The following is a 23,643-nucleotide window of genomic DNA, read 5'->3' as shown; positions in this document are numbered from 1 at the left end:
GTTCCAAAACAGTAGATATTCAATTTAGATCAAATAAGACAAGGAAAAACTTAAAATTTATACAGCTGAGAAAATAGAACCTGCAAATGTTGGACATTTGTGTTTGAAAAATGATAATTGGCAGATTATGTCCATCAATCAGCTAATCAGTTAATTAACTAATTGTAACAGCTCCATCAAAATTACATGATTGCAACTGGATAAGGCAAAGGTTCTGTTCTGCATTCCTGCCAGTATTTTACACACTATATATATTGATTGTATATGGTGCAACCACATCAATAAAAATAAGAAATCATGTCTGTTATTGATGCAACAAGCAACGAAATAGTATTTCTTTGTGCATAAACAACATAAGCTGTATTTAATCACAGTCTGTATTTGTAGAAAACAAAGCCTTTTAGTCCAGCATCTCCTGCAAATGAGTCAGTCTCCCACAGTTAGATTGATGTTGGCTAATTGATAAATGATTAGTACATTCAATTTGCAACATAAACCATCTCATAATTATCAATTATGTGTTATAATAAACAAGACTGAGAAAATGAAAGCAGGGCAGATGATGTAATTACAGCCCTGACAATGAAAAAATAAATGAGCACTACAGCACAACTACAGTCCACATTCAAAATAAATTTAAATAAGTGATCATTGCTCTTTTTGCAGTAAGTCATGGTCTAGAAAATGAGTCTAGCAGTCATCAGTGACTTTGGCATTCTTAGTTTTAACATTAACGTAAGTGTATTTCAGGCTTTGAATGGTCATTGTAAAAAGGTACAAAAGGAAGACTTTTCAGTACCTTGATTAATTCATAGAGTAACTTTTTGCCCAATAGACACTACTTATAAAATTAGATCTACAGCAGTTTCTTTCTAGGACTATACAAGAACAAATCAAAATGTCATGTATTGCAATTTATACTGAAAATGTGCATTTGTCAAGGCAGCAAGGTCCTGCAACTTGTCACCAGCCAATAGAACTGCTTTGACCCCGAATAAGCCATCATTACACAAGCTCTATACTAAAAGAATCTGAGAGCAGATATTAGTCATTGTTATTGATATTTCTCCAAGAGACGTAGGAGCACAGAGCCAGAAAAAGAAAAACTGCCCAACTAAATGCTACAGAAAGAGAGCACTTCTCTTAAAATATCACTGTCTGGGGGGACGGGGGCTGCCTGCTGTGTGTTTGGTTTATTACAACAAGGGTGTATAGTTCATGTTATAGCCAAAACCAGCCAACCATTGGGCTGCGCCTGCTTCTATCAAATCTGTCAGGATTGTGACAACATATTGTAACAGAAGATTACAAAAAGGACACGGGTCTTCGCTCTTATGTACTGTATAATCATATTTGATGGCAAAATAAAATAAATATGGAATTGTGGTGTAAGATATTTCAAACATACCTAATTTCCCCACAGTACTAACCTTAACATATCTCAGTGTGCACTTTATTTTTCAGGCTGTGACCAAAACCCATTACTGCTTACATCTGCTTGTGAACCTGTGAATGTAATGTACTGTCTAGAATCAAGATGTTTGTCAGCCCAGTAATACACCTATATGCAAAAGTGTACACAGAAAACATATATTTAATCCAGTTCTGTCTTTTTGAAATAAAAAGGGACTATACACCATCTTTGAGGCTTTACAAATAGTATTACATTTTATTAATATATTTTCATAAAACAAGTTTAAGACTGTATCAAAAACTCAGTAAAAACATTAGATTTTTAACCATTTTTTCTTATGGTGATATCAGATATGAAATGTACATAATTCACATGTTGTGGTTTCTTTGTTCCCCGTCGTATTGATAATGCATTATTTTTTGTGAAGGGCACGTAAACATTCGTCTGTACCCTCACAAACTATATTCTTTTTTTTTTTTTCCCCATGATTGTGATCATAAATCTAGACGTACAATTAAAAAATAAAATTATTTCCCACTCTGGCCCTCCCTTTCCGGACTAGGTTTACTCATAAAACACTAACATTATGGAGCTGTTTAATTTCACAGGCACACAATTATGTACATCCCCTTGTCCCCATGCCTCATCTGAAATGACAAGATTCAGTGCACTAAACATAAGAGTGCAACACCCAGAGGCAAAGCAATGATAATACAGTACTCTAAGCCCACCCACCCCTCATACCAACAAAACCAACTAAATATAAGACAGTGGATCCACCTCATTGACTAATTCTCACCAAGCTGTGAACCAAAGCATTCCCCTGGCCCCTTCATTATTATTGTAGCAACCCCACAAGGTTTGCCTTGTGACCACAGACATTACCTTGGCAACAGCAAAACCAGTCATCTCACAAGCAGGTTCAGTGGCACACACATTTTTTTTAAAGAAAAAAGAAAGAAAGAAAGTCATTATTTGATTTGTAACTTAATGAGGCTACATCTACAACAGGCGTGATCAGTGTAATGTCCTTGGTGATCAAGTACCAGAGGTATCTCAGTCACGGGGTGAGTTCCAAGGATACCAGAAGAACATTGTTTCTCCTTTCTGAAACGTCTTGAACTTACTGCGTTCAATTCTGTGCAAGACACATAGTGCAAGGTTTAACAAGAATTTGCATAAGTGCAAGGTTTGCATGTTATTATCAAGAGGGAGCAAAGCACAGGATAGAATGGGGAAAGATCAAAGTCTAAGAAACAAACAGATTTTTTTGTGTAAATAAAGTGGTACATGCTTTCAGTTTGGCTTTTTGTATTTCATTCCCCTCTAGAAATAACAGGTGCAAAATCTTAGTAAACCTAGCCGAAGGACAGATAAGAGTGATATTGAACTCATAAAGATTAACATTGTGACAGAGAGCCTCAAGTCTGTTGCCATGGAGACATCTGCTCAAAAGCCCTGTGGGCTTCAGTCTTTCCTGCTTCTTTATTATTTTCTATACAATAGAAATAAAACATTGTTGAAGATAAAACTGACTCTTCTTGGCAAAACCAGACAAAAAAAAAAAGAATATGCAAGACGTCAAAAGCAGATATGAAGGACAACAAAAAAAAAAAAAAAGAGTGCTGGAATCACAAACTGTTCCCCATCCATTTGCCCTGTGCCAGTAGTAGAATTGTACGATAGTGTCTTATCCATGATGGTCAAATATATGTGTATGGTTGCCTGCTCCTCTACAAAGTCAAAGCCATTTAATTGAACACATGTAAAATTACTCATGTAGTAGTTTTCAACAAGCATCCCTACATTGCACCTGCTTTCCAAACTGAAAGCTCTAGCGTGCGTTAGGGAGGCACATACGGAGGTGGTGACCTGTATGAGGTCATGTTCTTGGGGCGAGAGCCTTTTCCCTCTATGGGGACAGTAAATGGTGGTGGAGGCTGGTAAGGAGGGGCATTTGGATCATCATCTTGATAGACAGAGTACTCCTCAAGCAGATCCTGGTCAAGCAGGGTACTGTGAGGGCCAGCCATGTTGGGGTATTCTGGAGGGGGAAGTGGCGGCTTCTCTTCCTGAAGGATAAGAGGGATGCTGGAGGACGGGGGTGATTTGGAATCATCTAACTCATCTGCAAATATTATAGGAACTCCTTTCTTAATAAATGTGGCCTGCTCCTCTATGGTCATCTTCCCCTTGCGCTTCTTTCGGTAGCACACCATAGCGATGATGCCAGCTATGAGCAGCAGAGCTGCTACCACTACAGCTGGAATGACAGTGTGAAGGTAAACATCATCACTACTCCTACGACCTGTCCCAGGTGAAGGTGTAGCTGTAGGAAGAACAGGCACTGGCACCTCTCCTGGTGGGATGAACGTGTAACTCTGACATTTATTGGCGCCCCGAATGGAGATGCTAATGGGTTTGAATTCAGGCTCCATGGCTTTAATGAAGGCAGGCTTAGGTGTGCCTCTGGGATCAGAGATCCTGTTGCTGAGAGCTGTGATCTGGTCCTTAGGACAAGGACTCTGTGGGAGACTGCTGTTGGTCCATTCCACCACGATGGAGCCACTGGTAATGTTTCTCAGAGTCACCGTGCTGCTGTTGCGATCACCGAGGGCATAAGCCAACTTTTTGGTCAAAAGAATCTTCTTATGGACATCACTGCTTAAAGTTTTGGGATCACCATGAAAACGAGCAGCAAAGACAACTGATGGTTTGTCATTAACAGACCAGCGATTGACTTGAACTTCAAACGCATCCATAATGCTCCGTCCACCCTTATCAGTGGCCAACATGAAGTACTCATGTTTCCCTTCATGCTGCTCTTCTGGAAGGCCATATAAAAGTTGGATAGTGCTGTTAAACTGGATCCAAGATGTGTCATTCACTGCTTCTTTGGGGGTTTTCTTCAAAGTCAAACGCAGTTTATCAGTAGTACCATCCTCCCTGTCAAAGAATGTATCAGGAGGAATCTTGACCTCAAAGTATGTGCCAACCCAAGCATTCACCTGATCAATGGCATTGCGGATCTCTGGGTTTTGATTTGAGTCTGGAGCCAAAGAGAGAGTAGTGGTGCGTCTGGGTGGTTTAGCTGTGGTGGATTTGGGTTCCCGGGGAGCTGGGGTGGTTTTGAATTTCTTGGGTTTTTTTGTGGCAGAGGTTCTGGGTCTTTTAGTGGTGCTTGGTGGTGTTGGCAAAGCAGTGGCCTCCACAAATATAGGCCGGGTCATGGTAGGCTGAATATGGACAGTGCTTGTACTTCCTAATACTCTTGTCGGTTGGGGAGGTCCAAAGACAGGTGTGTGGGCTATCTGATCTCTGACCCTCATAGTGGGCTTCACTGGAAGAGGCAAAGGGCCGCGCACAGGGGGCGCAGAGTTGTCTGTTGCTGGGGCAATAGAGGGCGATGTTGGGGTGGGAACAACTCGTACAGGGGGCTCTAAGTGAGTAGTTGGGGGCAGCAGGGAGGGCACTGGAGTAGGTGTATTGTACAACTGCCGTCTGACCCGTTTCACGCCATGGGGCTTTTTGTTGACAATGTGCCAACCAACCACTGGGTATCCAAGCCTGGCTGACATGGTCCCATCCTTTGCTGAGGACTGGACGCTGGTAATGTCAGGGATATTGCCCTGGTCAAGGGCACATCCAAGTTTCCATGACAGTAGGGCCCCATTCTCCACCACCTTCTTGGCATTCCCTGGTCCAGCCATGAAAGCAGACATGTCAAATAAGCGGTTGTTGACAACAGGGACCACCCTCATGTGCTCCATGGGCACATGTGAGAATTTTCTCATAATGCCAAGCAAGCTGACTCTCTGTTCAGCTACCATCTTTGTCAAGTCAGCATCCAAGATGACAGTGAGGACAGTGACAGGCTCCTCAGAGCCACATGTGAAAGGCTGGATGCCACTGATATCAGACTGTAGTGTGAGCAGGGCTGGCTCAGAGTCCGCTCGTTCTTCTGGGTATACTTCAATAGAGAAGACTGTGCTGGGGAGCACTTGGTTGCCAGTCTTTTCAATTATGTCCTCTCCTGACACCAAGATATGATACACACCTTTATCCTGCTCCAGGGCCAAACCTCTCAGAATACATTTTTCTTTGTCCCAGTACAGCCAGGAGGGTAAAATCTCCTTTCCCATTTCGGTGAGCTACAGGAGGAAAAAAAAAAAAAGAAAAAGAAACACAATTACTGTTTTATATTCTAGGGATACTGCTGAGATGTAAGTTAAGTCTGGAAAGGAAAAACTCATTTCTTATTTCATTAAATGATATTTCACTTCAAAAATAATTATAAATGGCCATTAAAAGTTACCATGGACCCAAGCAAGTCTTAAAATTACTTACTTATTTTGACCAGGAATGTCAGTTTTTTATAATATGAAACAGAGAAGTTTGTGAGAAGTTAACTAACTTACATACATATAACCCTTTAAGTGCCAGTGAGACAAGAACAAGAAAAAACACACAAAATACAGATGAATGCAGTTCTTACAAATATCTACAGTAAAAGCAGAAAAGCTTTCACCATCTCCCCAACTCCTACCCGGCTCCATATTCTATTCAGTTTATCAAATCTCACCAAATATGAACAGGAAGCAGAACGAGCTTCTATTCATATTAACTATGTGAGTCATCACTATTCATTTTGAGTTATTACTGTATGACAGGATATCATTCTGCATCACCACTTGGGCCAGTAATAATTTCATCTCATTCACGAGTCAGACTCGGGCAAATTGCACCAGAGTCATTTTCAATCAGCCGTGATAAAACTGAGGGGATAAATACCATATATTATGTATTTCTATAGTGACAGAGAAAATAGTCATTGTAGTCCCTCTAAGAGACATAAAAGAGTCATAAAATAAAGTAGTAAATTCGAACAACTGTACATTTCTTCAATGACATCTAATTTTCATTCTTTCACTATAGTAAATTTCACCTTTTTTGTACATTTGTAGATCAAGGTAGGTCAAAATACAGTATTTTTCAATGCAACTACAATCCAGTTAGGCTTTAAACCTGGCACTGTTAAAACCTGAAGCTCAGCTTTCAGGTTTTTATTCAGAATTACCATCAAGATTAGAAAGGAAGTTTACCCTTAAGCTAGCTTCCATTTAAACAAATAAAGACACCTCCCAAAAATTAAGATTAAAAAATATAATTTCAACAAGTGTCCCGCCACCCAATCCTTACTGTAAAATGTTCTCTTTGATTTATTCTTTCCAATGGCCTTAATGTTACATAATTTACATGCAATATCAACACTGGATCTATCTACATTTACTTTTTCCTGTTATGTCTAATTTTTACTGTACTTACATGGATGTTACAGGTTGCATTGGCAGGTCCGGGTGGAACCTTCAACTGGAACACCTGGCCCACGATTGCAGAGGAGTCAGGGATGCCACTGTGCACTCCCCCGTTCTTTCCAGAGCAATCTGGGATAGGTGTAGACGGCCCTTCACCAACCGACGATACTGCAGCCTGTAGCTCAGAGAGCACAGAGGACTGCATAGAAGCCTCTAGTTCCACAGATATCATCTCCACCAGTGTCTCAGGCTGTTCTGGCACCATGCCCTGGGCCATGGTCACCAGAAGTCCTATTACCAAAGGGATAGTTCTGCACGAAAGAAGCCTGCTCCTCCCAGCATCCCAGCAGCTCATGTCTCTCTGTTTATAGTGCATAGCAATAGGCCTTTGGGCTGTCCAACAGATGTCTGTGAACAACTTAAGAGGCCACATGCACTGAAGTCAGTCTGATGATATGCTTGTGGGTCGGATTCTCTAGTTATTGGCTATGCTCACAGATGCGGTGGGTTTTCTCTTTGTTGTCTTCTGTGATCCATCAAGAGAGCTTTGGCAGCCTGTTAGACAGCCATGTCAGCCAGCTGCATGACAGAGGAAAAAAAAGAACAAAAACAAACATGAGTGTGACAAAATGACAAGTGGAAAAAAAATTCTGCTACAGTAGAGTAAGATGGTGCAGCACCATTGTTCTGTTACTTTAAAGAGCTTGATACTGCAACATACTTGCTATATGTGAAATCACTCCCTATTTACAGTAGGGCACTATATTTTCTTGGCTTGTGCCACTTGGTGATCAGATCACTTATCAACACTGCTATTGCATCAGACTCTATACATTTATGCACTACATAATGCCCTCAAAAATTCCACAGTGGAACCAACAACAAAAACAAAGTCTGTGGCACTGGCATGTATAGTATTGTCTGCTACTGCATTTTACAGACACATAAAACAGTAGGACAACAACATATCTGTCAGTGATGATTAAAAATAACATCTGAAATCTCGGTTTACTGGTCATGATAAGGAAGAAATGATTTTGGACACAGCAGGTCTTCTCACTTCAGTTTATGACAAAGTATTAAAGTACAAAATATTTGGAATATATAAGGGAATTAATAAATTATGAAGGCTGGCTAAAAATTGAACCCTAAATACGTGCAATTTTATAAATGCTGGAATAAAAATAATTACCTAAATCTGTTTAATTTGAACATATTGTAGCGTTATTTGTGCCAACAGCATAAAACATGTTTCGAGTCCAAGTCATGACTATTAATATGAAAAGGACGGTGATCTCCTCTCGCTGTCACGGCATTTTCAGTAATCATGATTCTCACAAGATGCATTGGTGTCAAAGGCTGTTTGTCTTGGTTGTAAGTTTTAATCAGGTGCCCTGGGACTGAAGTAAAAGTCTCAGTTGCGTTGATCCAGCCAACCCCAATCCTGTAGCACTCAGAGGCAGCCAGAGGAGGGTCATCCAATTGCCTGACTGGCACAGGGCTGTGACGTCACTTATACATTCCAAAATACTGCTTTCTCTAAACTGCTCAAAACCCAGAAAAGGAGACTTCCTAAAGAGGGTTTTAGTGAACTACTATTCAGCCATTGGCCAACATTTTGGTCTAGAATTTACATTATGAAACGAGCCCATTTACACAAAACCCAAAACCCTAAGAATGCTTTAGCCGTCTGAATGAACAGCCACAATATTTGGATGAGTCACACAAAAAGCGGCCAGTAACAATGCACTGCAATGGGATAAAGATCTTGCATAAACTAATGCAAATGTTGCAGTCACACTACATGCAAGCAGAACCAGATGCTCATCCTCATTTTTTTGGAATAAGCTATAAAATTTAATGAACATAATGAGAGGTAGTCATTATTGAAATTAACCACATGTGCAAATGCATGGTCTTCCAGTAAACCACATACCTCCAAAATGCAGCAGCAAATAAAGTTAGGCTTTAGAAGATTAGTTTGCTTTCTCTCTCTCTCTCATGCTTTAGTCAGGCAATCAATCAAATGCATTTTTTATGCTAACATAACATTAGAAGAACCACTCCAATCCAAATTGTAACAATACCACTATCACTGGTGCTCTGTCATCCGACACAGTTTGCATCCGTTCCTATGGGAAAATGTCATCAAGTATCTGAAAAATGAGGGCAAAATCCATAACATTTTTATTCAGCTGTAGTTCCTACTGTCTGAAGCTGCTTCTTTAACCTTTGCAGCCCATTTAATAAGACTTATTTGTAATTCATGTATTCAAAAAGTGGCTTATTAAATAGCTGAGTGACTGTGTTTTCTCTGCTGAATGGAGCATGAAGAATTTTCAATAGAAAACACTGTTACCAGTGGGAGTGATCAGAATCTCCGTGGGAATTGAAAGTAATGATTGGAAATCCTGAGGATTCTGCACAGACATCTATTCAGTAACTCAGATTGGTCACAAAGTTAGGAAAAAAAGCAACAACACCCATATGATGTAGCAAAGAACTAGAATGAATTGTACCATTTTAAAAATCCTCATGAGTGCCAGTTTTGTTCTATAATGCTTCAATCTTATGACATTAACAAAAGCTGTTCTTTATGCCTTCTGTAATTGTTGTTTTGATCTTGTGTGTTGACTTGATCATTTAAGTTATGTCAAAACATACTTAACATTTTGCCACTCAATTCTTTTTAAACAAAGATGACTCAGTTTTTAGAAAAAAAAAATATTAAAAAAAATAGCTTGTTGCATTACTATAAATTGTGAAGTTTAAATTATTAATAACCTGACAAATCAATACCTAGCTGTCTGTTAACCTGCCAAATTCATATCACTAACAGCTACTTTTGCAACCTGGATACTATAGATGCAAGTACACTCCCACTCATTATTTCCTTTTACAATAGCTGCCCACACTGTTCTAATCTGGTCCTAGAATCGTAAGGAGCCAGTATCTCTATGATGGTGTGCAGCTCATCCAGCGCTACTGAGACAGGCCAACCCACTGCTTTTGCATTTAAAAAATGTATGATTCATTACAAGACAAAAAAAACACATACTGAGGCAGCTACACTTACATGTTTGACGGTAAATCAATTGTGTCAGTAGATCATCTACTGTTAGTGATTAATGTAAACATGTAGGCTAATGTATGCAAGGACCTCAAACTCAAACCATATTAATCTATATTTTTAAGTGTAAATTATTAAAATCTACTGCAGCTATATAGTGTGTTTTTTCCAGTATCGAAGTGGACAGTTATGACTAGACTGCCGACTGGGAAAACTGTAACACACAATTAATTCACATACACAGGGCTTCTGAGGCCTCCATCATCTGCCAGGTAGTTTAAAATTCTAGATGGACATATCAAGGAAATAACATTTCAAATACAATAACAAAAATTATCACTCTAAAACATAAAAAAGGTGTTACACCATTGGCAATCTATTTTGTTAATTTTAATATTTTGTCACCTACTCAGACACGAAGGGGATGGAGTCATGTCTCACCTAACCGATTAACCAGGTTGAGACATGCACTTTATCTGACATACATATCTACCGAGTCAGTTCAGTGGAATTTCTAGCCCATGCCCCTCTTCCGACTCAGATTCCTAGACAAAGGTAGACGAAAACAAAAAAAAACAAACCCTGAAGCAATCTCTTTAAGACATGGTCAAGCAAGGATACTTAAAAGCAGAATTTTTTCAAAGCCCTACAATATGACAGCTGTATATGTGTAAAGACAAAATATCATGCTTGATTCATCCATCCCTTGGTACTTACATGTAAAAATAAGCCTAATTTATTCAGAATGAGCACACCTTACTTTCTCATTTCACAATATGAGTAATTCAGAATCCAATTCAAACAAAATCTCATTAACAAATATGAAAACTTTTAATTTGTAGATTTGCGGTGCTCCAAATTGCCATTCAAATTAACATTAAAAAAGTGCATAATATAATATGTTTAAGATGAGTAAACCTCAGCAGTAATGAGGATGTGTCATTTGAGGAAAAGGCCAACAATCAAAGCATGGTTTAACAAAAAGACTACACATAGTGCCCGTTGCAGAGAGGACTGACTTTAAAGGCCTCAGGTAAAAACTAATATCTTGTACTTTATCACTCAGTCTGTCTACAGAGTGGTTTAAGAATACAGCACAATTACATTTTCATTTTTTTAAATACACAACCAGCACTAATCGCATTTCTCATTACTCTTGCAAAAGCATTTGAGAAATGTAGTTTTAAAAGTTCAAGCGTTGAACAAATTTAACTAATCACATATATTTTTAAAATATTTCTTTGGGCATTCAATATAATACAACTTGTTAATTTTCCACTGGAAAACTTATTAAACACTTATTTCTGTGACAACTCCAGTATAAAGACATTGGATTAAATGAGGTGATTTCTGCCCATTTCACAGTAAGGCCTGCACTACTGAAAGGACGAAAGTGTGAACAACCATGTTGTATCCATGCTGTCTGCAGTTCAACAGTAGTTAAAACTTGAAAACCATCAAAATAATTAGGGCTCCGATGCACAGTGGCACTCAGGGCCAATTGAATTGACGTACACACACATCCAGCAGCCTCTAGTGCATGAGCTGAATAACAAACATATCCACAAGACAAGCTTGCTTTGCTATTGGATGTTTCCCTTGTGTTTCCCTCTACAACTGTTTGACAAAGTAATGAAATATGTGGAGAGAAAACACGAAGTCGAGCTTGGCTGAGTGAAAGTCTAACCTAGCATGATGACCTGAGAGCAAGTCGTTTAACGCCACAGAAATACTACTGTACTCTGTCAAAACCCAAAGTTGGAAGTCAACAAATCACTTTTGTGTATGTCTATGAACTCAGATGAATCTAAAGAATCAAGCAAAAGTTAAGTTTCAGGGGCGAAACAATGGAAAAGCTAAATCTCTGTAGAGCTTCACAACGAGTGACGGTTGTATCTAAAAATTAGCCGTTAAGATGCAACATTAATCACTGATTTTCGTAATTCGTATAAATTCCAGTTGCGACAGCTGAACAATGTGAGGCTGCTGGCAACAAAATTTCCAACTCCTTATGTTAGACGGAAAATTAAAGCAAAGCTACTGGCAGTGCTGCAACGTTAAACATCTGGGGAAATTCACGCTAACACAATAGTAAGTGAGGCTAACACCAGCCCTTCCGAATCTAACATCAGCAATGATTAAGACCCCGTGGATGATGGCAACAGAAGTAGTTTTTGACGTATAACGTTATTTAAACAAAATACCGACAACGTATCATAATAAAAATGTCTCTGGGTTGACAGAAATTTGTGCCCCCGTAGTCGTTTTAATAGCAAGTGACTGTCGCACAGCTAACGTTAGCTAACTAACTATAACACTAGCTACCGGGGCCCGTTTCAGTTGCCCCCGTATAGCAGTATTGGGGTCGGTAGACGAGGCCTTTATAAATGATAACGCCACCTACGTTCAACCTTGATCAATAATTTAGGTGCCCACATAAAATGAACTATTTCTTTTTGAGAACAGTGATCGATACAAAAGCCCAAAAATGAAAAACTAAGAATCCAGTAACTGGTTTTGTCAAGTGCTATCCTAAATCTGACCATCGCTAACGCAGAGATGCACCTGTTTTATTCTAGGCGGAAACGGGCAGCGAACTGCTGATGCTGGGGCATCCACCAAACAAATGCTTTGCTCGCTCAAAATTACTCGGTTAAAATGAGCTCCGTCAAACTGCACAGCTGATTCTGTTACTAACAAAAGACTGACTTCTTTGCAATAACCTCCATAGCGTGTTAACGCGAACCAACTCAATCACTTTCAACCGTCGAGCAGCAAAGTCGAATAAGAACGACTGGACTAAGCATTGATAGCCACCGAATGAGGCTAACAAGCTAACGTCAAGAGAGTATGCCGAAGACAAAAATAGCTGGTTACCTGTACTGTCAGCGAACATGAGTTAGTACTAATTCTGTAAATGATCCGAGCTATCAAAGATGACCAGTATGGCATCTTTAACGATGCCACTGCACAAACACCAACATAACCCAAAATTCAAACTGACCTTGTTAGCGAGCTAACGTTAGCTAACTCGCGCCGTAATGTCTCCTCTTCTACCCGGAGAGCGCCGCGGAGACTTCCAAAATGCCATTAAACATGCGCTTTCCCCTCAACGCCACAGACAGATAATTTAGCTTGCAGTGTATCCGAACACAATCAATAGGGAATTTATCTTTCTGGTTTGGTTAGTCTACAGATAGTTCATTGCTCTATACTGTGATTATGTCGATGGCAACCCCTCCCTTGCCGCTTCTGTCCTCTTCGCAGACAGGTCTAACTACAGGTTGGGGCCAATCGCGTGTACTCGCATGACTCCGCCTCCCTTTTATTTGGAGACATGCAGGTGAAAAGATCAACAGAGTAAGTCTAAGCGGTGGAGTTCTACTATCTGAGTGTCTTTTTTTTAAAATTGGAGTTAACCATGGACTGAATAAAACTTCAGGCTTTTTTGAGAAGAAGTGGGGGGAAAGTGGGGCTAAAGGCGGGTAGTAGCCTAAGAGAAAGTAAAGAAAATAATGGCGGATCGGAGAGTGGGGGACGGGAGAGTGTAGACAAGGATCCAAACAAAGGCGGTATTGTCATTAAATGTAGTCCAGTGGTGAGGCTTGAAGGAGAAGGAGGAGCAAGGAAGAGACACACTGAAAGTGACAAAAAAAAAAAACACAGAGGCCAGGTAGAGGAAGTGGGCCTGTTGTTTGTTTTTGAAGGATGGAAATATGCAGGATGGCAGCATGCAAAGGGGGTGACCTGTGGAATTCCTCCCAAAACATAAAGCTGAGGGTGAGGTTTTACTAAAAAAGTGCCTAAGGATGACCACGTGAGGTAGAGAAGGAAAAGAAATTGACTCAGTGGCAGCGCAGTTTGAGGTAGAGTCTCTTTCAAAAGAGCTTCATAGGAGTCAGATGTATAAAAGTCTAAAATATCAGAAATTTGCCTATAGCCAAATAGCTAAGATGTGCAGCAGGGAGAGAAAATGTGCAAGGAGTTGGGATTATTATGGTCTTAGTTGAAGGGGTGAGCTTAAGGTGTTATAATTGAAGAGGGGAGCACAGTGTGGCATACTTAAGTAATGAAACCTGAGGTTGAAATCCAGCACAGAATAGTGAAGGAAAGACCACATGATCAGAGGAGGTAGGCATGTCAGGAGGATGCAAGATACAATGGAAATAACAAAGGAAAAAGGGAAGAGTATGTGGAAAGAGAAGGTATACCTGGTTACATGTACGCCAGACATACCAATAATATCATTGTAAAGACAGCAGTGGGCATGAGAAATCTGAATGAAATCTGAATCCAATAAAGCCTTCATGTGTGGGATAATATGCAATAAGCTTGGGAAAGACTTTAAGCAACTTTATTAAAACAGTATTAGTATTAGGAGTAGGACAGGAGCAGGGATATGTAGTAGAGGTGTGGTCTGACAGGAAGGACCTAGTGGTGCTAGATCCTAATGTTTGCATGGATTGTAATAGTTTAAGTAAGCGAGGGGACTTAGAAGGTCAAAACAATGAGCAGGTAGTAGAGGAGGTATTAAATGGAGGCAAACTGTTGTGTTTATATACTGAAAGGAAGACAAGGGTGGATGTTTGAACAGGCAATCTGTGTTGGACCTTACATCTGTTTGTAATAGGATAGGAAAGTGTGACTGAGAGGTGTAGTGTATGAAAGACTGTGTGCTATGCAAAATAAATACAGTTCTGGTCAAAGAAAACTGAAATGGATATACAGAATGTAATGAAGAAAATTCAGAAGCACATACTTCAGTTTGCACACACAGGTCTTATATTTACACCTTGCATCTATAAACCTTTGTAAATTTTATAATTTTGCTGCTAAACTGACTGTTATTTTATTCTGTTGTATACCGTTTTCCTATATTTTTTTTTTCTATTTTTTTTCACATGCACAGTTCAAATTGTGTCTATATCATGTATGGAGAGAAGCCACACGGAACTTCATTATACTTGTAGTATAATGACAATAAAGCTTATTCTACAGCACAGGCAATGCTAAGAAGGACAATAAGACAGACAAAAAGAGCATATGAATTGTTGTGACTCGGCTGGAAGCACTACACCTGTGGCCGACATATGCGGGGATGGTTACGAAGATGGAAGGTGATGGATAACAAATGGAGTTCAAACTGCAGTCTCCAATAACAGAGGAACATATAGAGAAAAGATTACATGGAAGACAAATATAATGTTTTATTAACCTTTGGAGAGCTAAAGATGGCTCTACCCAAATGCAAGAACTCAGCCCAAGGGAAGGATCAAATATGTTATGTAATCTTAAAGAATTTGAGTGAGGAGGGATTCAAGGTGATAGTGGCACTTTATAATAAAGCATGGGAAGGAGGGTGAATACCAAAAAAGTGCCATTGTGCCTATAAGAAAGCCAGTTAAAAATGAAAGCAATCTAGAAAATTATTGACCTGTAGCCTTGACAGCATATATGTATATGTTAATGAAGTGCCTAGTAAATGAAAGAATAATGCTAATGTGGCTATTTACCGAAGTTGATTTACAAAAGGGAAGGGCACTAATGATCCAGTAGTATGTCTGGAGGATGAAATAAAGAAAGCAGGAGTTAAGAAAGAGTCTGTGGTTGCCATATGTTTTGAGAAGGTGCACAACATGCTGCAGAAAGAAGGTGTTATGAGGTGTTAATGAGGTAATATAGTTAATTGAATAATGGATAGTACTTCTACCCACATTAATATCTTGTAGTGGTTGTGCTAATAATAAGTAACAAAAGTTAAATACAGCCTTGAAGACCTCTTTCTGATATTGTCTTGCATTGTGTTCATTTTAACAGACCTAGACTGGCAACCTGATGGAAAAGATTAACTGCTGCTCATTTTTTCCAAAATCAGAAACTCCAGTCAGAAGGCCGTTCACGTTCTAAAGGTTATATTTGCTCTTTGCTCGAATGATTAACTACAGAGTGACTCATTTTCTGTTGTGCTTGTGAAAAATGATGTCCGTATTATATCTTATCTTCAGAACTTTTCTGCAACCCCCATAACACATGATTTCCTAATTCAAGTTTCTTTGTTAATACCAGTATTGATTATGTTATCGGTACTCATATTGTCATAATTGAAAATCAAATTTCAGGGGGAGCAAATGTCAGCTAGATAAGGAATAATCTTCAATTTTATTGACAAGTCGTGGAAGGTATCTTAGCACAGAAGGCTTATCATGCAACCAGACTGCACATGCTTTGCAGTAACTGCATGTAGCATGTACTTCAGTGTCTTCAGTTTCACAGAAACATTTGACTGCTGAGTGGAGGCAACTGCGATATTAGTGACAAGCTGCAAGCATGTGGTTGTTGAAGGGTTAGTTCAAGGATGAGGTGTGCAAAAATAATTATAGTTAAAGCATATCTTGTTTTGTACATTAGGTCATCTGCAGGAACGACGTTAAATGTCATATATTACTTAATTAATGTTATAGCAATCCTGGAAGTAATCTGGCATGTTTTGAAAGTGTTGGCTACAGTCAGAATAGGTTTCTTGGCTCAGCTCAATTCACTTTCTGCTCTCAGGCATTTTGCACTGGAAAAGATTCCTTGAGATTACTTGTCTTCACTCTGACGACTTCCTACTTTCCCCTTTTAAGGTGGAACAAATACATACAAAGAAGGTGACATTTCTTTGTTGAGATATCTTTGAGCTTATATGAATGACTGGTTATATTATCTTGCATTATTATGGTTTTAAATAGGGCATGAGCTCTATTGGGAACGATAGTTGAAAGAGGAAAGAAACGTTTAGAGAAAGAGGAACATCTCCCAGACTGACAACCAGTGACGAAGACGAGGCACAGTAAAAAACTTAAAATGAAACAACAATCTCAGATGTCATTTTACTGCAAAAATAAAACAGTGGAAACAGGCATTGTTACATTTCACTTTGCCAACAAATGATTAGATGTCTTTTACTCCACAGAAGATATTTGCGTGAAATATGTAGTGTCATTTATGTGATGCCATCATCATACATTATCATAAACTATAAGCTGTGCAAATATCTTGGAGCAAAAATTGAATCATTGTTTGTTGCAGCAAAGAAAAGAGCTTAATAAAACCCTTGGCAAGCACGATAAAGATAGAGAAACGGAGCCTGTCTGTAATAGTTCACAGACCTGTCAATCATCTGAATCTTATTGGCTCTACGTTCACCCCTGCAAGGCGATAGTATGAAAAAAGAGCATGTATGTCGTATCTGCATGTAGATCTTAGAGAACAGATTGGAAAATGACTTTATAAGAACATTCTATGGAAAATGAATAAGCACAGGTGATGAAATTTTCTTCAGAACTTGTTTCCAAAAACATCTTATCACATGAATGTCCCATGGATTCATTCTCTTTAATCACAGATTGCATTTATACTTTACATAAAACATTCTGTTGTATGTCTCAATTGTGTCTAAATCTAATGAATACCCCATCAGTGCAGACACAATGTGTAAATTCTATCCGTGTCAGCTGAGAAGAAAACATGTATTTCCCTGCGGTTTGTGTTCTATCATCTTGTTTTGTTTTTTTTTTACAGTTGAGGCGTATTATGGATGAGGGATTTTCATTGCAAATGCATCACACAGCTCTTGTTTTGCCAAAACACACATACAGAAAAACACCTGCAGTTCTACTAGACCATGATAGCCCCACCGCAGAGGGGCTTTCATGTGATTGCACATATTAGTCTGACTCTTGATGTGTGAGCACAGACCGAGAAAGAGAGCGGATTACGAATCAGCTGACTCCCCACATTTTCTTCCAAGTGACTTATTAGAAGGGTTATTCTAAGTGAACTGTTGGACCGCTAAGGGGGGTTGGCTGAGTAGTGAGACCCTCAATGGAGCCAATCTCCCCTTTCTCACAATGGTAGATTACTTTAGACAGCCCTTCTCGGCTTCACTCAATAACAAACAGAAAGAACCTTTCTGCTTTTTATATGTTGTGCTCACAGATCTCTCCTGTTCAGCCACAGTTTTTGTCACAATCATAATTCAGCTGCCCTTTGGTAGTCTTTTTGGTTCTCACATGGAAAGCCATTGGATTGCTTTCCCCAGGGGCATTTCATCAAGATGAGCACTGAAACGCTTTAAAGAATGTTTTAGGAGCACATAATTTACCTGTTAGTTTTGTTTTTGGTCTGCAGTGGGTGTCTGCTTACTTCGTCACTGGTTATATAGAGCTGATAATAGAACAAGAACAAGGAGGATTTCCTTTTAGCACAGCACACCGTTCTTGTTTGTGCCTGCCCACAGTTATCTGTTCTCGTTGTTCAGCACAAATAAGGTTTCCCAAGGAGCACCACTTGTACATTTTTATACTTAAATAGACTGTGTGTGAGGTACTGCTCTGTGAAAACAACCTCGTTGTTATAGAAAAACTAATTATTTGCCAAATGTTATGTCTTATTGAGAAGCAAATTGGGACTTGTAGTTTCATCTTGTCATATTTACATGTATCTCAGTGTAAATTAATCCTGTTCAAGTCTTGCTGAGGCAAGTTGGCTGATAATTTGCAAAATTACACTGCATAATTAATCCACCATCAGAGACCCCCGAAGGCAATTACAGAAGATTGGTCATTAACAGGTCTGTACGTTCGACCAGTGGCAAATCAGGATACTCTATTACAGGGTGAAAATGCAGCTACTCAGAAGACCTTATGCTAAATGGAAGCCTGAGGAAAAGGCCCTAATGGCCTCTATGTCTTGGGCAATGGTTTTGTTATCAGTGACAAACAGGCGTAATGATTCTGAAACACATCAAGAGGACATCAGCAAATATAGAAATTTGTAAATGGCGTGGCCTCACGATGACCCCCAGTCAAGAGCCAAAGTCAAATCAAATCAAAAGTCTCTCAGTAGCCCTAAATGTGTGCTGTGATCTTTAGCAGTTACCTGTAATACCCTTAGCCCAGTCTGTCAGTACAGTAATATGAGCACGCAGCCTTAAGTTTTTCTTATTGAAACTCCATTGCACACTTTGACTATGATACCATATTTACATACAAGTTCTCATCAATTCCTTATTTGGATCAGTTTAGGAGCAAAAGTAAAGCAATCAGGATAATAGCTATGACATTTGAAACATATTGTTTAGTTATGATTGTAATTCTTCTACACACCAAGTGTCAGGATTAGAATGATGGAAAATGTCTTGGTTCTATGGATAACAATGACTGTCTGTCTGCCAGTCTGCCAAGCATCATTATGCCGAAGTGCAGCCTCACAGAACTGCTAGCATGACCGTACATTCTTAAGTCTTGTTATTTCATACAGTCCTTACAGGTAACCTTGCATGTCGGACCTACCTTCAGTATGTGGCCTACATATCTTGGAGATTCAGGTCCCTGTACAGAGTGAGAAGCCTGTTCAGTGTAACCTGACTCTGTGTCCTCTTCTGTTACCTCTATGGTTGAGATAATCATCACTTTCCTGTGTTTTCTGTTCTTGGTGGGCTAAGGGATTTATTAACTAGCAAGCAATGTGTAAGGTCTCAGGAATGTGCTCCAGTTTTGTCCATTGGACCTGACGGTGACTGGCACTCACACCTAACGTGGAAGGCAGCTCTTTCTCAGGAAGTGTGCGTGGGCGGCCAAGTGCGTGGAGCAGTACTCCTGCTTAATGTCTGTCTGACATCCTGGGCTTAGGGGTGATGGAAATGGGGAGAAAGCCCAACTCTGGGTCGCAGGTGTACCCTTAACACTACCTATCAGTGCTAGCCCAAGGTGCAGGAGACTACAAGCCAGATCAAATCATGAGGCAGAGCTGCAGGATGCATTTCAACCCACCTTATTGCCTGGCTAGTCACATGGCAACAGCGCACACTGAAATGGAATGAGTCAATGGCTACAGGAATCACAGCCACACATCCAGGTGACATGTGGGAGAACGTGAATTGAAACCAGATTCTTGGGTGTATCACTCATAATCCCATGTTACTGTCATATCTATGATAAAAGACAACCGGGAGAAAAAAAAACATCAGCTGTGCTCAAGCAGAAGTAATGGCAGCATCTGAAACTCACTATTATGTGGCTCCCCATATCCACCCACTTCTCGGTCCAAGGCTGTCTGTGCTGCTTAGCTCTGGCACCGGGACTCTCTGTGGTACAGCAGAGCTCTCAGTGCAGGGAGCGCAGTGCTGATGCCAAAGTCCTGTTATCCAAATCTGTCGGCACTGTCTCATTTAGCAGATAAGAGTCTAATCTACAGGGTGGGCAGGAGATAGACCTACAAATACAAGGCCTCTCTTGTCGCTTGCTCACCATTCTCCACATTCCTGGAATGTGTATAGGCATGTGCAGGCTAAACAACCTTGAAGATCTTCTTCCTTTATTCCCTCGGACTCAAATGTGTGTTATAGAATATAAATCACAATGTATTTGTTCTGTTCGTCTGCCCGAATTGTTTTTATTGTCACAGACGTAAATTGCAGCCATTGCTTTCTTTTTCACTCCAGTATAATACCAAGCAAAGAAGAATAGTTCCAAGCAGGCAGCGATGCTGGCACAAAGACGGTTTGTCTAGATAATCAGTATCCAACACAAAAATATTTGTAGTGCTTGAAGAGTATTCACAATATGAGTGGATGCATATTATTATTAAAGACTTCTGAATGCTCAGACTTGTTGATGGAAAATAATCCATGCAATGGGTCTGATATCCTAAACATCAAGTCAGTGAGCTTGTGAAAAAAAAAATAATAATTTTCCTGTTATCAGCACTGTCAGTTCATGAATCCCCACTAAAGCTGGGTATTGTTTGAAAACTGATAATGTAGATGTAGCAACACTGCACCCTACTTTAATAAATACAAACACGTACTTGGACAAAAGCCTTTTGAAATGTTGACTGAAATAAGACAAATTTCTCAAATGTTGAACACAAGCAGTCATAAATGTATACCACCCAAATGAAATTGTCTAAAACTATACAATTTGGATTTAAATCACAGCCTATCCGATTGAGAAAAGACCTGACAGTAATTGCAAGTTCGCAAATTTAATTTTGTTTCATTTTACCAAAAAATGTTGGGATTTAATACCCATCTTTATTCCCCGGTTCAGCTTTTCAGTTACAAACAGCAGAACGCTGTGGCTATGCTGCATAGCTTCTTGTCAAAGGCATGTAACTGAATGTGTGCCCAGCAAAATACTGACTGGTAAAGCAAAGGGTTAAAAAACAATGAATAAACAATGGTTTCAATAATTAAAGCCTGGGGCACAGAAGCTGGCTACCAGAAAGAGGCACAAACTGGCACGCTAACCAGCTCTCTAACAAAGTATTTCTCTTGGCTGCATAGTTACAAACAAAAAGTATATGAGGGGCTCATTACTGAGTTGCTTGAGTGTGGATCTGAAGTTGCAAATGTATTCATGTAAATAATGCTATGCATATTACTTTCAAGGTTTGTGTATTGCCAACAAATACAATCAAAACCCGTGGTTTAGCTGCTAATTTTCAGTCTTGGCCACTATTGCAGTATTGTGCAAAAGTGCAGTATTGTGCTTGAGCACAGATCTCATTACCTGTTTCTCCAGTGCACTTTCAAGATCAAAAGCTGTTTGAAGACACTCATCATGTTTGATACATGAGACTCAGCAGATAGCCAGGACAGTCAGGAGCTTTGATGGGGTCCTGGGATAGGAAGTTATTAGTAAGTTATGCAAAAGGTTTATTTCACTCTTTTCTCTCTGAAGTTTATGTTTAAAAGTGAAAATTCAAGCCTTATCTACAATATCAAATCTGCTTTGTATTTTGTCAACATCAAATAGATAACTTAAATAGTGCAGAATTAAAAAGAATAATTATTCCCCCACATGGTTATTTCAGTTTCTATTTATGCTGCTGATTTCAGTTCTAGTTCCCTCTTTTGCACCTCTTTGAAACGAAGGCCAGAACTTCTCACGCTCTCCAACATGCTTATCAGATTAAATTCCTGCCTACAGGCTGTTTCCAGCCACAACACTAGAAACTATACTGTCATATTGTTGCCTACATTGCATATTTGTGGCACCTGCGGATGACACAGTATCCTTTGGCCTATTTGAGACATAGCCTGGAGGAGCACTTTCTCACACATCTGCCATGATCTCATCCTCAGTTTGCTTTTATTTTTTTTACAGACAGTGAATTAGGGTTTCTACGACCCAGGGCCATGGCTGTTTGTCTTGTTATTGAGACATTTAACAATCATATGTTTGGTTTTTCTATATGGTTGTAAAATGGTAGAGAAGACATGCATGAAATCTCCTTTTTGGTTCAGTTATCAGTGGAACATGTTTTTGAAAAAAGCTTCATTTATCTGTGTGCAGGAGGAATGTTTTTTTTATCCAATGAAAGAGAAATGCAGTAATGATCTGTCTCTTCTAAAAAGCTCTGGAAGGTTTCACATAGTATTGCACCCACAAGCCTTTAAAACACTAATTGTAAAGTAGATTTAAATGAAGTATTTTTTGGCACTAAGTTGCATCATAGCGTCATCGTGAGGTCACACCTCTCTGGTTGCTGGTGTCATCTATCTTCTATCTAGAATTTTATTAAACGTTTACTTAGCACACAGTTACTTTAAGCCTGTGTCCATACAATGTTGCGCAAGCAGGCCTTGTTCAAGGGCATATCAGTGATAGCTGAAGGATATTTATAATTCACTTTCTTAGCCCTATGCTGAGATTTGACCTCTGTCTTTAACAATCTATTCATCAACCATAGAACTCTCATGATATGAGGACTATATATAATATCTGTTTAAAATCTGTCTCTATTTTTATATTGGACATATGCCACATGCTCTGCGGATGTAAGATTTTACCTGACGTGTGAAGGTCAGCATGGCAACTTTACCATTCACTCCCTCTTATCTCTGTTTATGTTCTCTTCCAACTCCTGAGCTAAATATCTGGCTCTTTAAACGATCCACTACAGCCACCAGCTGCGTCTGTCTGCTGGGTGTTTCTGAGCAGGCAGTGTACAGTGGGTTTTATAGAGCTTTTTCTCTGTAAACAGCTGCCTGCTGCATGACAGCATGAGAATGACAAGAGTGAACAAAACCTGACAGCTAACAATGAGCCGATAAGTTCCATAAAGCCAAGAAGAGCTACAGATGCAGGCGATGTTTCTTTGTAGGTTTATAAACGCCTTTCATATTGTCGATAGTGATCTTAGGTTATCAGACATCAAATGCACTACTAAAAGTGCCTTTAATCACATGAAACAACCCCCCTGGGGAATGTGAGGGAAGCTCATCAGTGGATTTCTTCAGAAGCTGCTCAACCTTGTCATTTTGTAAAGCTGTCATGTAATTTCTCTCTCCTCCATTTTTTTCAGTTTTTGCTCATTCTCCATTTCTGCAGTATGTGTACTCATGCTTTTCTGTATCATAGGTGAACTTTTTTAGTCTTTTTTCACTCTGCTTGTATGAACTGCACAAGGAAGGGTCTTCAACTGATTGAGAAAGAAGCCCTGAAGGAAATTTGATTATGTAAGACCTCATGTCATGTATAGAAAATAAATGGAAATATGGCATCACTTGAGTGCCTGTTTTGCATGATATTTTCTGTAATTACATACAAAACAGCACAAGTAAACATAATCTTTGTTCTGTGAGCTATTTAGCACTCAATCTCCTATTAGTATTCCAACTCCAAGTCTGCTCAGTCCAATGTCTCCTTTGCATTCACTGTTCAAAATAATGCGTTTGCTTCAAAGCAAAGCCGTACGTCTTCAAAGAAAGCTGTATGGAAATGTGCTTTCTATGATAGATCATCACTCTGCATCTAAATGCACAGTGGTCAACGCTATAAGGGCGTTCACTGTGC

The 23,643-nt window shown here is 39.4% G+C and overlaps 1 protein-coding gene across 2 annotated transcripts; it reads right to left on the bottom strand.

The window, feature by feature from the left end:
* Nucleotides 1-1,641: 1,641 nt before the first annotated feature.
* On the bottom strand, nt 1,642-19,266 carry LOC124063235 (dystroglycan 1-like). Of its 2 annotated transcripts, none has more exons than XM_046396671.1 (3): nt 19,135-19,266; nt 6,740-7,308; nt 1,642-5,565 (listed from the first exon to the last, which is right to left on the bottom strand). In XM_046396671.1, the coding sequence occupies exons 2-3, from the start codon at nt 7,160-7,162 to the stop codon at nt 3,259-3,261; spliced, it is 2,730 nt and encodes a 909-aa protein (XP_046252627.1). In that variant the 5' UTR covers nt 7,163-7,308; nt 19,135-19,266; the 3' UTR covers nt 1,642-3,258. The 2 variants fall into 2 exon arrangements, with proteins under 2 accessions (XP_046252627.1, XP_046252626.1); XM_046396670.1 differs by lacking the exon at nt 19,135-19,266 and adding an exon at nt 12,804-13,215.
* Between the last annotated feature and the right edge of the window lie 4,377 nt (nt 19,267-23,643).

This window comes from Scatophagus argus, chromosome 8, assembly GCF_020382885.2.
Source record: "Scatophagus argus isolate fScaArg1 chromosome 8, fScaArg1.pri, whole genome shotgun sequence".
Taxonomy (NCBI): domain Eukaryota; kingdom Metazoa; phylum Chordata; class Actinopteri; family Scatophagidae; genus Scatophagus; species Scatophagus argus.
The sequence above is the reverse complement of the archived record's forward strand: the minus strand, read 5'-3'. Positions and strand labels throughout refer to the sequence as shown.